We start from the raw sequence: 14,516 nt of genomic DNA, 5'->3' as shown, positions 1-14,516 counted from the left end.
GCATCGTTGAGGGTTGCCTTTAACTTAAGGCCTCCGGAATTTTGTAACCTTATATTACATCCTGTCGGTCACTTGAAAAGATGAACTAAAAATACTTCTTAGAAAACTTCTGTTGACATTTTATTAAGATATACAGTAGAATCTCTCGATTAAGGACACTATTGAGACCGGCAGGTGGTGTCCTTAATAATAGAGATATGTCCTGATTAATAGAGAGGACAAATTTACTAGAAATAACCAACTTGGGACCAAAATTAGTGTCCGCTGAGGGGAGTTCTACCTGATAACTGCCTCGCAACACTGGCGAAAATCGTTATCAGGGGTCAGCATATCAGTTTGGTACTACCAGTGGCGGCGCATGGTGTCAAGCGCGGATATTATCCTCCTGGCTAGGAAAATCCCACGCCCATGCGTAGTATCGCCAAATACTTTGCAAATACATTAGAATAGATCTTAGATACATAAGTATGAAACTACAAAGTGATTATTCTAATAACGTTCCCATACTTGGACTCCTCCATTAGGAAGTTTTCGCAAATCCCCGGAAACGCCAACGTGAACGCCTATCCCATTGTTTGACCTCCGATAACGAAGGCGAACAATGGAATAGGCGTCCACGTGGACATTTCGGGGACTTTGCGAAAAACCCTAATTATCAACTGGCCTTTACTGATTTGCGTTTCAAGTTATTTTACTGACCAATATGATGATGATTTCGTAAAAAACAAGTCTTTCATTTCCGATCTCGCGCAGTGCAAACACTTGGTTCCGGTTCTACTCCTCGGCTCTTGCACTATTTTCTTGCGCGGATGTTGATGACCAATTCTACCAAATAGAGTATACAGGCTGCGAGTGCAACGGCCTGAAATACAGAAACAATCGTGAAAAATTTGGCTTTTACGTTTTTCGGCTTTTGTGCTGAAATGTTGACTGGCCGAATTCCGGCGATGTCCAGCCGCCATTTCAATCGGAGCGATCGAACACTCAATTATCACGAGATCTCGTACAGGGCACGTGGTTTTACCAGGCTGCAGAACTGGGAGTCGAATTCAGCCTATACGATCAATTCTACTTACAGAAGCTGCGGCAAGTTCTTCCTGTGTAAAATTTGGGTTGTGGTCAAGTTTCGGCCAACCGCAATATATGGCGAGTATGAGAAAGGCGGCAAAATACATCAGCGCAGCCACGGCGTCACACACAAGATCCTGAAAGCAGACGAGATATCATGTGATATGCATGGAAAATGGCGCGTGACGCGATGTGTCACGTGACTTGGTATCAGGAGAAAAAAGGCAGCATAATACATCCTTACTAAGCTAGACGATATGTCATGTGACTATAGTCACTTTATGGAGTTACACCTTTATTGTGACACTCACTATAAGAATCCAACATGATTTCCCGCCACATCTGTCGCCGCAGCTGAGCAGAAACAAAACAAAGAGCACCAGTGACGTCACAAACCAGATGATAGGGGTCGCTAGCGCATAGGTGTGTGCTTGTCGGTATTCATCGGTTTTAAAATCCTGGTGGTATTTCTTGTTGAATCCACCACCGACAATAACCAAGCCGAGACAGGTGGCGCCACATATCTGAAAATACAAGATTATCCGATTGATTAAAAATGTTCCCTCATAAAAGGGAACTACAGACAGGGTTCAAGTAGGTCAGATCAAGTTACACGATGTCACCAATAGGGGTCTCTCATACCTTGCAGTACATCGAAATTATTCACGCTTGTAACTAGAATATACTGTGTAGAGACGCTTTTAAGCGGGTTGAAGATCGCCCGTCTAAACGCCTATGTTTTTTACATTTATTCAATGACATGAATAATATAAATATGCGATTGGGTCGCCAGCTGATGCCTATAGTCCCCCTTTAAGACTAGCGGCCGGGAGGGAGGTGAGTCGAGTGCATTGGGTTCCAACGTCAAGGTTGTTTACTTCCACCAAACAACTCAATTCAAACTTGTCTTAATGTCATGATTGAAATTTGAAATGAGGAAGTGCAATGTAAACTAATCTATAGAACCAAGTATTCATAAAGACCGTTCATAGAACATTAATAAAAGGCGGCCCCAAGGAGGCCACGCATTTCACGACGGAAGGTCACGCATCCCGTAAAGGCCTGTGCCGTTCGTTAAATATTTTAAATTGTAATTGAAATTGAACATTTCATAAACATGACGTGTGAGATTTCCGCTGCCGATGTTTCCTTCCTATGCCTGTACCTGTGGGTCTGCCTGGTTCTTTAAAACAAGGTCTGTAGCTAACGCTGGCGTTACACTTGGCGTTACTAGCGTTTCCTTCAGTTGAGTGCATTTGCTTAACGGCCATCGCCTTTAAATTTCAACAACACAAAATGTCCCGTATTTTATTCGTAATTCATATTTCCTCATGTTCTCAATTTCAAATTCATGGGAAATGCAGCTGGGTCAGGGTCAATAAACTGGCAGTTTATGCAAACTATGTCCAGGGTCCAAATTATGAACTAAATGTACAATTTAAATTCAGAGTCCTCTTGTCATGCACAGGCCGTTGCTGGGCAACGAAAGACCTAGTTAGTAGGTGTGCATGCATCAGTTCTGTATTCCCTGTGCATTCCCTGACGTACTTTGATATGAGAATTCAGTAAGCTGTTATATTTCGCTGGTTGATGTCATGAAGTCAACTTGATTGTTTTGTACTATCGTTTCAAGGTTTATCACACTGTTTCTTTGCATCCCCCCCTGCTCCCCCTCCTCCCGAGACCCCTTTACCACCCCCTCATCCCCCCCCCTCCTCCCTCTCCTCCCCCGACCAAAAGCAAGGTGCGCCTGGAAGCTCGGGCATTAGCGTCGAATGAAAGGCCTGGAAATCCAGGACGTCCTCCATCTTGGCCACGGAACCTCTCAGTTTCCGGTAAATTGACGGAACAAGAAGGGAATCAACCCGAAAAACAACTTACCACTTGAAGTAATTTCAAAATCCCCTTTGGAATCAAAAAACCCTTATCTATTCTCATTGACTGTCCTTCTCCTAATCCCATCTCGAGGTAGCAGGAAAACACGGGTTAGAATCGGATACAAGTGTTGAGCTCGATGCCAAGTGTGATGTTGAACTCAACAGATGGTGCCGGCGATCACTCTCCTAGCAGAGGTAAAGACAGGAAACTCGTGCCTGGGGAGTGGAATGTGATATGAAAGGCAAGTCTCCAGGCAGCGAGAGTTAAGATTAGGCAAGCAATGGCCATGGTTGGAGTGTACGCAGGTGTCCCGTCAGCGAAATTTTTTTCTGCAGGATACTTCTGCCATAGTGTACATCTGACAGCCAATCAGAATTCAAGGCAAGCACGTGTCTTTGTTGACATCATCTTTCCACATGGCGCAATAATGTCAACAATGCCACGTGTTCTGATAATCTTGGAAAGAACAAGTTAGCAAATGGTTAGAGGAGTATATTAGCTAAAATATATGTATTTGCAGTATCTTAACATGTATTTTCATTGTCGTCAATGTCGAGTGGACTGTATTTATTGGACTTGTCTGTTAAAGGCGCACTGTGCTCGGCAAAATAGCCGAGGTTGAATGTTTATCTGTCAACCGTGTAACTAGTTCTGCTGTATATGCATAGGTGGCGCCACCATTCAATTTATTTTGTTTGCTTGTCAAAATGTGTTTTATACAATGGCCCTTCAACAATGTTCAAACTACCAAAATAGGCCTGATACCTTCAACAAACAGCAGACATCGGATACACTGTCCCTTTAATAATTATCAACATTGGCAACACTGTCAGTGTCACTGCCCCTTAAAATTTCACAAATCAATGCATGCACTGCAATAGCGATCAGATCAGCTGATGCCTCTTTTGTACGCATAATATCATCAATTTTACAATGAATCTGTGCAATTCATTCCTAAACACTACGACACAAACCTTGAGTTGAGCATAATTGGGGTCAGACAATGAACTATTGTCACATTCACAGTTGAAGTGGCACTCGGCATGCGACTCGGTATCGTCCATTGTATTTGCATTATCATGCATAAATAAACAGTGTGACGTCAAAGATCGCGCCAATTGTGATTGGCTGTCAGATGTACACTGTGGCAGAAGTATCCTGCAGAAAAAAATTTCGCGTCCCGTCATATAGTCCTCTCGAGGGCGGGAATTTGCAATTTGTAGTCCATCGACATTCTCCGAAACCAGGTCAAAGAACTCTGCGATGGCGAATGAAGTCACGTGCCCATAAACAGATATTAGTCTCTGCGGTGTTGGCTTCGTATTCTAAACAGTTTGGTATCGTTGTATACGTGCTTACGCAGCGCCTCGCTTTCGATGCAGCGGTTCAGGTGTCGCTACCATAACTGCTCGGTTTGTACAAAAGTGATCAAAATCATGTTTCAATGGTTAGAATAGTTTAATAAAAAGGTGTTTTAGGATAGAAATCGATACCTCACAGTGAGTAGTGGTTTTCTTAACAAACACTTCCTTTTCGCTTCACGGTTTTCTAAATTACGGTCCATTGTAATTACATGTACGGTAGGCACAATTTGAAAATTGATAACCAGCTGGAGGAGTTAAATGTTATCCGACATTAACAATAGGGCCTGGTTGTCCAAAATCAATTTTAACCTTGACTAATCCCGGCTTAAACCTAGCTTGGTTTTTTCTCCTTTAGTTAAGCCTTTAAAGACTTAACACCAAATTATTTATAGACTTAACGCCAAATTATTTATAGACTTCACGCCAAATTATTTATAGGCGTAACGCCAAATTATTTATAGACTTAACGCCAAATTTTTAAAGACTTAACGGCAAGTTATTTATAGACTTAACGACAAATTATTTAGAGACTTAACGCCAAGTTATTTATAGACTTAACGACAAGTTATTTATAGACTTAACGGCAAGTTATTTATAGACTTAACGCCAAATTATTTATAGACTTCACGCCAAATTATTTATAGACTTCACGGCAAATTATTTATAGGCTTAACGCCAAATTATTTATAGACTTAACGGCAAGTTATTTATAGACTTAACGCCAAATTATTTATAGACCTAACGCCAAGTTATTTATAGGCTTAACGCCAAATTATTTATAGGCTTAATGCCAAATTATTTATAGACTTAACGCCAAAGTATTTATAGACCTAACGCCAAGTTATCGCCAAGTTATCGCCAAGTCGGGGGACAAAACAAGTTTCAACCATCCGCGCCCGTGGTTTCCGTGTTCCATGTCCTTGTGAAGTCACATCCATCTTTGATGCACACATCCGTTCGTTAACAGTGTCATGTAGGGGAAAACTGAGGACCGGTGTAGAAGCTTGAAATGTCCTAGGATAGAATGCCCGGGAAACAAAGGATTCTATTATGCGCTTCAATCTCTGAGCTATTGTCGGTCAGGGTCTCTGTAGAACCATATTGTAGAATACAATAGGGCCGGACACTTTTTCCAGGGGGGCATTTGTTACTGTTACACCGGCACTGTTCGCCGCCCATGACCAGTGCTTTTCAATAGGGAGTTTTCGCTTATCCCCCGAAACGCCAACGTAAACGCCTATCCCATTGTTCAACCTCCCGGTAACGAAGGTGAACAGTGGAATAGGCGTCCACGTTGATGTTTCGAGGGTTTTGCGAAACCTCCCTAATATCATCTCACATGACGTAGCATTGAAGAACGCTAAATCTCAGTTTGCCACAACTGGATACATGTGTTTATTGTCACCTATTAAATAGTCAGCCTGTCACAGGCCTTTGAGACAGTACAGAAAATCACTCGATCAAACTTCGTTTCTCACACGATAAATTATTTCAACACATTTTGCAACACGTCTGGCGATACAATACTAGGCATGCAGGAAAACGTGAATTACAGGGTATGTATATACCACTCGGGTACGTTCTCATATCGGCTATACCACAGCGGCATCAAAATGTGCAATTTATTCACCCAAGATAACAAAGGATGTTACCGCTATACCGTTTTTCCTGTCTGTGAAGCAGGGTACGCTTGTGACGCACGTGTCGACGGTAAAACGCTATTCTACAGAAGGCCCACACCGACATTAAGAATGCTTTTGGATACCGACCCCTTGGTTCATGAGGGGAATGCGGTTTCATATATGTGGAAATATGTGTTAATTCAGAGATGACGCTTCCATATTTCTTACAAGGGCGGCTACAAGAATATCTGCTGCACCCTCCTTTCTCGCTAAGTAAAGAAAGGGTTCAATGACCTCGAATTCTATCAAGGTCACTTCGCCATTTTCTAATTCAACTGCGTCTACTCTCGCGTAGAGCAACGAGTCTTCCTCAACCAATGAAACGACCCTGTCCGCCATTTTGCGAACGTGTTTAGGCGGGTCGATTGGTTCAATCCCAACTCCGTCGAAGCTCGGGCTTGCGCGAAAGTCGCCGTCTGCTGGGACCTTGATCACAGCGTGGCTGAACATCTTATCAAAGTATATCAGGGAGTATTCGCCATTGCTCTTGATCTCTGGAACATACCGTTGAACCATCATATCACCTTCTTGGAGATATTTCTCAAATTCCGCCTGCTTTGTGCGGGTGTCTGTTGTTTCGATTGCAAAGAGCCTGTAGCTACCGCAAGAGACGGCAGGTTTCACGACGGCCTTGTCCCAGCCGCGCCTACTCAAAACTTCAATCAAGTCCGGCGCCGCAGATCCTTTTTCGCAGTAGACTATCTCGGGGACATTGACGCCGTTTTCTCTGAAATACTCCAAATATCGTTTGTGGACATTCCAAAGAATGACATCAGGAGAGTTCCACATCCGGGGCTTTCCAAGAGACTTCCGTTCCTCGACCCATGCTCGGAATTCCTCGGCTTTCTTGACGTAGTCGAAGGTGTACCGGATGAGAATTGCGGAATAGTCCTCCCAGCATGCGTCTTGGTTATCCCACGCGACCTGCGTGAAATCGAGATTTCTTTCCGCAAGTGCTTTTACCAGAGCGTCGTCTTCCTGAGAAAACCAACTGCCAATGAACACATCGCTGCCGATCGCAATAGCTATTTTATCTTTCATGGCTTTTGTCTTTAAAATGAACACATATAAAAGCCGGGGACAACTTGGACGTCGGATTTAGGTGATCAGGACAGGACAGTCTACACGATATTCGGTCTCTCGACCAAACCCCAGAAAGCCAAACTTACACTGAATGATCAAATCCTGAAGTGCGAAGAATCCTTACGCTTTTGATCGTCGACGGACTTGGAAAACTCACATCGAGCTAAACCAACGCAAATGGGCGACTTGCTCGTGTTATCTGTTGGAATTGCAGCTGTGGCTGTCTTTAAACTGCCAGATTATGCAAACTTCGTTTTTCACACGAAATTATTCCACATATTTTGCAACACGTCTGGGGATATTAAAGCTGAGCTCGTATATACCGGGTATGCTGGAAAACTCCGACGTGAACTACAAGAACTTCTATTCAAATTTATTATTATAATGATTATGATATCATCATCATCATCATCATCATGTCCCGCAGCTGTTAGGCCATTGGGGCGACGCTGCATGCGTGACTACTTGGCACCATAGGGATCGGTCCTCTGTTCTACGTCCTGTCCAATCTTTTATGTCATCAATCCAGATCCTCTTTGGGCGCCCTCGCTTTCGCTTTCCCTCAACTGTGCCCTGCAAGATCGTATTTGCCAGGATTCCCTTGGCTCTGGTCACATGGCCAAACCATCTCAGTTTCCTCTTCTTGGCAACTGTCAACAGGCGGTCGTGACGTCCAATGCGCTGGGTGATCAGCCCTCTGACCTGGATATTGGTGGTGTGTGACGTGTAGTGGATGTTTAGAAGCCTTCTGTAGCAGTTTAACTCGAACGCGTTGATGCGTTTCTCAGTGTCAGTGTTCAGCGTCCACGACTCAGCAGCATAGAGGAACACCGAGATCACCAATGATCTTAGTAGGTGAAGCTTTAACTGCATAGAGATGTTCCTATCTCGCCAAATCTTCTTCAGTCTTGCCAGGGCTGCTGTAGCTTTGGCAATTCGAACCTTCACCTCCTTCAGTGATGTCCCATCTTCCCAGTGTTTGAGTAGAGCCGAGGTAGACGAAATCTGAGACTTGCTCCAGATGGTAGATAATTATATGATAATGATAATTACACAGACCAATATGCTAAGCTTATATAAACCAGCCCGTTGGCTTCGAGGGTCGCAGCTGGTGAGGCTGATAATGGCTGAGGAGAGACAAAAGGGGTAAAACACGGACTGAAACTCACCAAGACAAAATCCCATCACGAGGTTATAAAACCCCAACAATGCAATGCACAGCGTGTTAGTGCTTACCAAGTACGAAAAAAGAATTCATGCTTTAGATTTCTGCCCTTATTTACTGGGCTCATAACACAATTAAATCTGTAATAGGGTCCGTGGACATTTTTCGTACATACATTTTCGTGATTTAAAACAAATTCAATGCTGGGATTTTCATCAAACTTAGCAGAAGTGTAGTCCTATATCTTGTCAATGTCATAAGTGATATTTGGAAAGTTCCAATGATTCGAAATTGTTTTATTAGCGTTTTCGTGAGACATGTCAGAATATGACACGATGCGGGGACGTGTTTACTGCCTGTGAGAGAATATCTTTCCGACCCCGTAAAATCTAGAAAAGGAGTTCCTATTTCAAAAGCGACCTGAATCGTGTTATTAGTTGATATCATTCAAAATCAAAAAAGCTTAAAATGATGTTTGCAAACTAAATAACTAATAATCCAGGCAGTATTTAGGAATGACAGGGCTTTTTTAAATTTCATAACATTTGTCCCACGCGGCGGTACCACTGAACAGTTAATAGTGATCTCAGCACTACTGTAAACTACCAAGGTTCGTACACAGTCGTAATGTACACTGTAGTAAAAAGAAAATGTCAAAAAGCCTCTAAGAGTTCCAATAGAAATAATCCATTCACTCTCAAACCGGGTTATTCGCGTCAACAATAGACACTGTGATATTTTAGAATCATTGTCAGACCTGTCCTTGGATAATTCATTAGCTCATTTAGACATGTAAGCCTCCTCCACTAAAGTGCAAAACGAAACGGCTATGCGCCAATTTTAAAGGGAGCTAAAAGCTTAAGATAAGCTGCTCCCAATGAAAATCAGTCATAATAGGACACGCTACATTGAATATTGTACAATATGTAAAAAGGCTCAGGAATACTATCTGCCAATGGATAAACCATTGGATGGTATCTTTTTCTTGACAGCAAAGTCAATTCAGGGATGACGCTTCCATATTTCGTACAAGCGCGGCTACAAAAGTGTCTGCTGCACCCTCCTTTCTCGCTAAATGAAGAACAGGTTCGATGACCTCCAATTCTATCAAGGTCACTTCCCCATTTTCCAATTCAATTACGTCAACTCTCGCGTAGAGCAACGAGTCTTCCTTAACTAATGAAACGACCCTGTCCGCCATTTTGAGAACGTGTTTAGGCGGATCGATTGGTTCAATCCCAATCACGCCGAGACACGGACTTGTGCGAAAGTCGCCATCTGCTGGGAACTTGATCACTGCGTGGCTGAACATCTTATCGAAGTACATCAGGGAGTATTCGCCATTGCTCTTGATCTCTGGGACATACCGTTGAATCATCATATCACCTTCTTGGAGATATTTCTCAAATTCCGCCTGCTTTGCGCGGGCATCTGTTGTTTCGATTGCAAAGAGCCTGTAGCTACCACAGGAGACGGCAGGTTTCACGACTGCCTTGTCCCAACCGCGCCTACTCAAAACTTCAATCAATTCCGGCGCCGCAGATCCTTTTTCGCAGTAGACTATCTCGGGGACATTGACGCCATTTTCTCTGAAGTACTCCAAATATCGTTTGTGCGCATTCCAAAGAATGACATCAGGAGAGTTCCACATCCGGGGCTTTCCAATAGACTTCCGTTCCTCAACCCATGTTCGGAATTCCTCGGCTTTCTTCACGTAGTCGAAGGTGTACCGGATGAGAATTGCGGAATAGTCCTCCCAGCATGCGTCTTGATCATCCCACGCGACCTGCGTGAAATCGAGATTTCTTTCCGCCAGTGCGTTTCGCAGAGCTTCGTCTTCCTGAGAAATCCAACTGCCAGTGAGATCGTCACTGCAGATCACAATAGCTATTTTATCTTTCGCTGCCATGGCGTTTGCCTGGAAAATAAACACATATTTATCCATAGGATTAATGACATTACAACGCAAGAAGACGTGAATCGCGCTCACGAAACATTTGTTGAAAACTGTCAACGCGAAATGGAGGATACCTTACCGTGCATGGACCGTAAAGTGTACTCTGGGAAAAAAATGTACAAGCATCAGCAGAAGACATTATGGAATAACGATCTGCAGGATAGGTGCGATGAAATGGAATCGAGTCATCAAACTTCGTGCCAAATAACGTGAATGTCGATTCTCTTTCGAGAAACTGTTTCGCGCGACAGAACGCCGTTTTCGCGCTGTGAATCTGGCGAATATTCAGCGAATGAACACGAATAACCCGAAAGACTTCTGCGACGCGATAAAAAAACTAGGCCCGGCAAGAAACCCGAGGACAAAATTGAGTCTGTGCAGTCTATCACGGAGCTCAAACCACGGAAGGCAGTTGGATCAGACGAAATTGCGAATGAAGTTATAAAATGCCGTAATTTGGCGGAGGTCATCAGTGGCCTGTTTGACAAACTCTTCGTGACCTGATAATGACCCGGTCTGCGGGATGCATTATTCACCCGATATTACTTAAGGGAATGCGGCCTGTGAACGTGGCAATTAAGCTCCATGTTGAATATTCAGTGAAGAGCAATTCGCAGCTGGTGGTTTTACGATCGACATTTTCACTAAACTGCTCGATAATATACGGCGACTCCAATATTAGGTTATGCGGCAGGAGTGTGGGGCTTCAAGGGGTATCAGAAAGCTGACACGGTACAATTCCGTGCAGTGAGAACGCATCTTGGCGTCGGGAGATTCTCATTGCTGCCTAGCATCAAGGGTGATATGTCATGGCCGGACACCAGTAAATATTCGGCATCAAGTGGATATGCTGCGACTGTGGTTCTGATTTATGGCACCTCCAGAACACAGACTTGTAGAGCGCATCTTTAGATGGGGCTATGAGCGGAAGGGGAACGCCATTTTTGTTTTTTTGGTCCTTAATTCTATTTTGATGAGTTTTTGGGAGAAAATCAACAAAACTTAATTTTAATGGAAAATGCACTGGAAGTGTACCTTTTAGTACTCGTGCTGCCATCTGGATCTTTAGTTCTGCAGGTTCCTCATTGCAAAGTTACGCAATGGAACTTTCCGCATCAACACTGAACTCGGCAGGTATCGCCGATTATTATTAGACCAGCGAATATGCCCGAACTGCGACTCTATCGATAGCGAAGAATATTTGATGTGCATGAATGCGCTGCCTACAAGGCAGAACGTGACCTTTTGAAAAATGATATTACAACAAAACTGGGCCACGGTGACAACATGTCCTTAGGTACACTACTTGTCAATGGCTCTCAGCATACTGCCGTTAGTGCTCTAGCTATGATAGTTTCACCAAGGTAGTGACCTCGCTATTGGGAGCGAACGTGGCTCCTGTCAGACCTTACAGCACTTATTTTGTAGACACAGTCGTCGGGTTGATTAGTTCGTCACAGTCTAATTGTCACGCGATTGTGTATGTGTATTCAGGGTCGGTGTAACTGGGGTCTGTGTCGGCCTAGCTTCGCCATGGCGTTGTGTACATGACGCATGGCAGTGTGTACGCGCTGTCCTATTGAGGTTGGGCTGGTACGGACTGTATTTCTAAAGTATCTTCTATGACCTTTATACTCTACAGATGACACGTGACTCGAATAAAGAATCAATAAATAAAACCAAACGATATTAAAGCCGGTGTGACCGCGGATATAGTCCCCCTGGAGTCATAGTCCGGTAGCATTGTATTTGACCAATTAAGCAGCATGATCTATTGTACCGCTAACCCTAACCAAAACATTTAGCAATGCGGGCTATTGTTATACGGACTATCAGCCCTAGGACTACTATCCCTTGCACACCGGGGTCATACTTTAAAGGGACAACTTTGGCGTGGGATTCAGGTGTCCAGGATGATAATGTGCCTATTCGCCACCATGTGCCGCCTCATGTCGCATCAAACAAAACAAAGTTTTAGGTCAGGTCAGGCGGGACTACCGAGGTGTTGCCTTGGGTTCGACTTCTTATAACTAGACTCAGGTCAGGTCAGGACAGACTACCTGCAGGTTGTCCATAGATTGGACTGCTTGCCACTGGAATCCCGTAGCCAGTGCCATCTGTATCGGGGGGGGGGGGGGGGGGGGGGACCGGTCTCCTTAGCCTCGGTCGGCAAAAAGTAGTTAAAATCATGTTTCAATGTTTAATTGAGTTGTTTCCCTCGGGTTTCTCATCAAACACGGTTCAGAGTTGCCTTTCGCCTCACGGTAGTAAAGGTATATTGGATTAACCTGTCAGGAGGCACAAGGTATTTGCCCTTAAAACACCCCTTTTACGGCCCAAACACCCCCCCCCCCCCGTTAACGGCCATTTTTAACCCCTTTCCAACCCCTGCCCCACCTCAGTCAGGTCAATCCGTTATGCCTTTACTACAAATCATAAAAAAATTAAATGATGATAAGTGAGAGTATTCCTCAATCTTAAGATATCAACTTCTTATAACTAGACTCAGGTCAGGTCAGGACAGACTACCTGCAGGTTGTCCACAGATTGGACTGCTTGCCACTGGAAGTAATGATTAATGAACGTGTTATTAGACTGATTACAAGCTACTAACAGATTATCAGACACGGCCCCCGAGCATTGCCGCATTAAACACACTGGGTGAATAAAGCCATGTCATTGAACATGGCCGAATGCTTCGGGGTGAGATCACTATAAGCTGTTAAGTGGTATCGTGGGAGAAATATGATAAAATGCTTAAGATGCCTAAATACCGCCTGGAATGTTGGTTATTTTGTTTACCAACATCATTTTGGGCTTTTTTGTTTTTGAATAATATCAACTAACATAATTCAGGTCGCTTTTGAAGTAGAAACTCACACAGACAGTAAACACGTCCCCACATCGTGTCATATTCTGTAATGTCTCACGAAAACGCTAATAGTCATTAAAATTCATTTATGACATTGAAAAGATATAGGACAACACTTCTGCAAAGTTTGATGAAAATCACATCATTGAATACAAAAACAATGTACACTGATCCCTTAGCAGATTTGATATTGTGTACTGAGCCCGTCATGATTCACCATGCGTATCTTCAAATATTACTTTTGTGTGAGTGGTCTCAGACCAACATTCAAAACAATTGCCTTTCAAATCTATGAAAGTATTAAACCAACTATACCTAAATATTCATACGCTTGGCCATGGCCGCATTTTGATTGATTGCGAACTTATACTACATTGAGATCAGGGTTCTGATACTCCTACCTCATGCATCACTTACACTGAATGACCAAATCCTGAAGTTTGAAGAATCCCTATACGATATCTGGGAATGACCTTTGATCGTCGATTGTCTTTGAAATCCCACACCTAGCAAAACCATCGAACAAAACCAAAGCAAATGGGCGAATTGCTCACATTATCAATTGGAAATGACCTTCATGATTCACCAAGCGTGTCTTCAAATGTTACTTTTGTGTAAAAAGTCTCAGGCCTACTTTCAAAACAATTGCCTTTCAAATCTATAACAGTATTAATCCAACGAGACCTACAACATTAACATACATGGCGTAAGATATACTTGTTCTTTACACAAAACTAGCTTCCAGCAGGACCGTGGCTTCTCCAACAGGAGACTTGAAGATGACAAAAACATAAATTTTCATGAAATTTGCCTCCCATGTCGAAAACTGCTTTGCAACACTGGATAAAATCACTATCATAGATCAGCATCGGTTTGATACCACGAGTGGCGGCGCATGGTGGCTAACATGAGTATTATCCTCCTGGCCAGGTTAACAACAGACCTAAGATCTTCCTTAAGTTACCTGCTGAAGAAATAATGTCCCAAATCAGAGTTATACGTATGCTCCAAGAATCCGTCCTCTTCCCGTGGTTCGAGTAGAATGGGTTCAGGTATAGGCGAGTTGCGGTATGATAATTTAGTGATTTGAAGTGTTAATGCGACACAGAAAGTATGTATAATCTCGGTTATATGATGAATATTTATATCTGAAGTCACTGTGGTATTATGACCGATAATACCTTATCACATGAATATAATAATAGTAGTTTGGATGTACAATGTAGTATGCGGAAAATAATAATTGCTGATGAATCCAACTGGGTCGTGTTCTCTCAAAAAAGTCAAGTGAGGCTGAAAATCAGATGGTGTTTTGTCTGCGCGATAGGCCAATAAGTCATTCTCATTATAGAGAATTGCATTGATATCGTTCCTGAATGATGATAAAGTGACTAACATTTATCATTCGTGTCTCTACCATCTATTATAAAACACCTGGTTTTATAAC

The 14,516-nt window shown here is 43.2% G+C and overlaps 2 protein-coding genes across 3 annotated transcripts; both read right to left on the bottom strand.

The window, feature by feature from the left end:
- Nucleotides 1-81: 81 nt before the first annotated feature.
- Nucleotides 82-3,215, bottom strand: LOC135498834 (uncharacterized). The gene is made up of 4 exons (XM_064789306.1): nt 2,950-3,215; nt 1,380-1,592; nt 1,077-1,205; nt 82-862 (listed from the first exon to the last, which is right to left on the bottom strand). The coding sequence occupies exons 1-4, from the start codon at nt 3,028-3,030 to the stop codon at nt 794-796; spliced, it is 492 nt and encodes a 163-aa protein (XP_064645376.1). The 5' UTR covers nt 3,031-3,215; the 3' UTR covers nt 82-793.
- A 2,482-nt stretch (nt 3,216-5,697) lies between these two features.
- LOC135498833 (uncharacterized) lies at nt 5,698-14,180 on the bottom strand. Of its 2 annotated transcripts, none has more exons than XM_064789304.1 (2): nt 13,487-14,180; nt 5,698-10,158 (listed from the first exon to the last, which is right to left on the bottom strand). In XM_064789304.1, the coding sequence occupies exons 1-2, from the start codon at nt 13,586-13,588 to the stop codon at nt 9,238-9,240; spliced, it is 1,023 nt and encodes a 340-aa protein (XP_064645374.1). In that variant the 5' UTR covers nt 13,589-14,180; the 3' UTR covers nt 5,698-9,237. The 2 variants fall into 2 exon arrangements, with proteins under 2 accessions (XP_064645374.1, XP_064645375.1); XM_064789305.1 differs by having other exon boundaries at nt 14,034-14,180.
- Nucleotides 14,181-14,516: the final 336 nt, after the last annotated feature.

Source organism: Lineus longissimus, chromosome 14, assembly GCF_910592395.1.
Source record: "Lineus longissimus chromosome 14, tnLinLong1.2, whole genome shotgun sequence".
Classification (NCBI taxonomy): domain Eukaryota; kingdom Metazoa; phylum Nemertea; class Pilidiophora; order Heteronemertea; family Lineidae; genus Lineus; species Lineus longissimus.
Note: the sequence above shows the minus strand (reverse complement) of the source record. Positions and strands in the feature narration are given on the sequence as shown.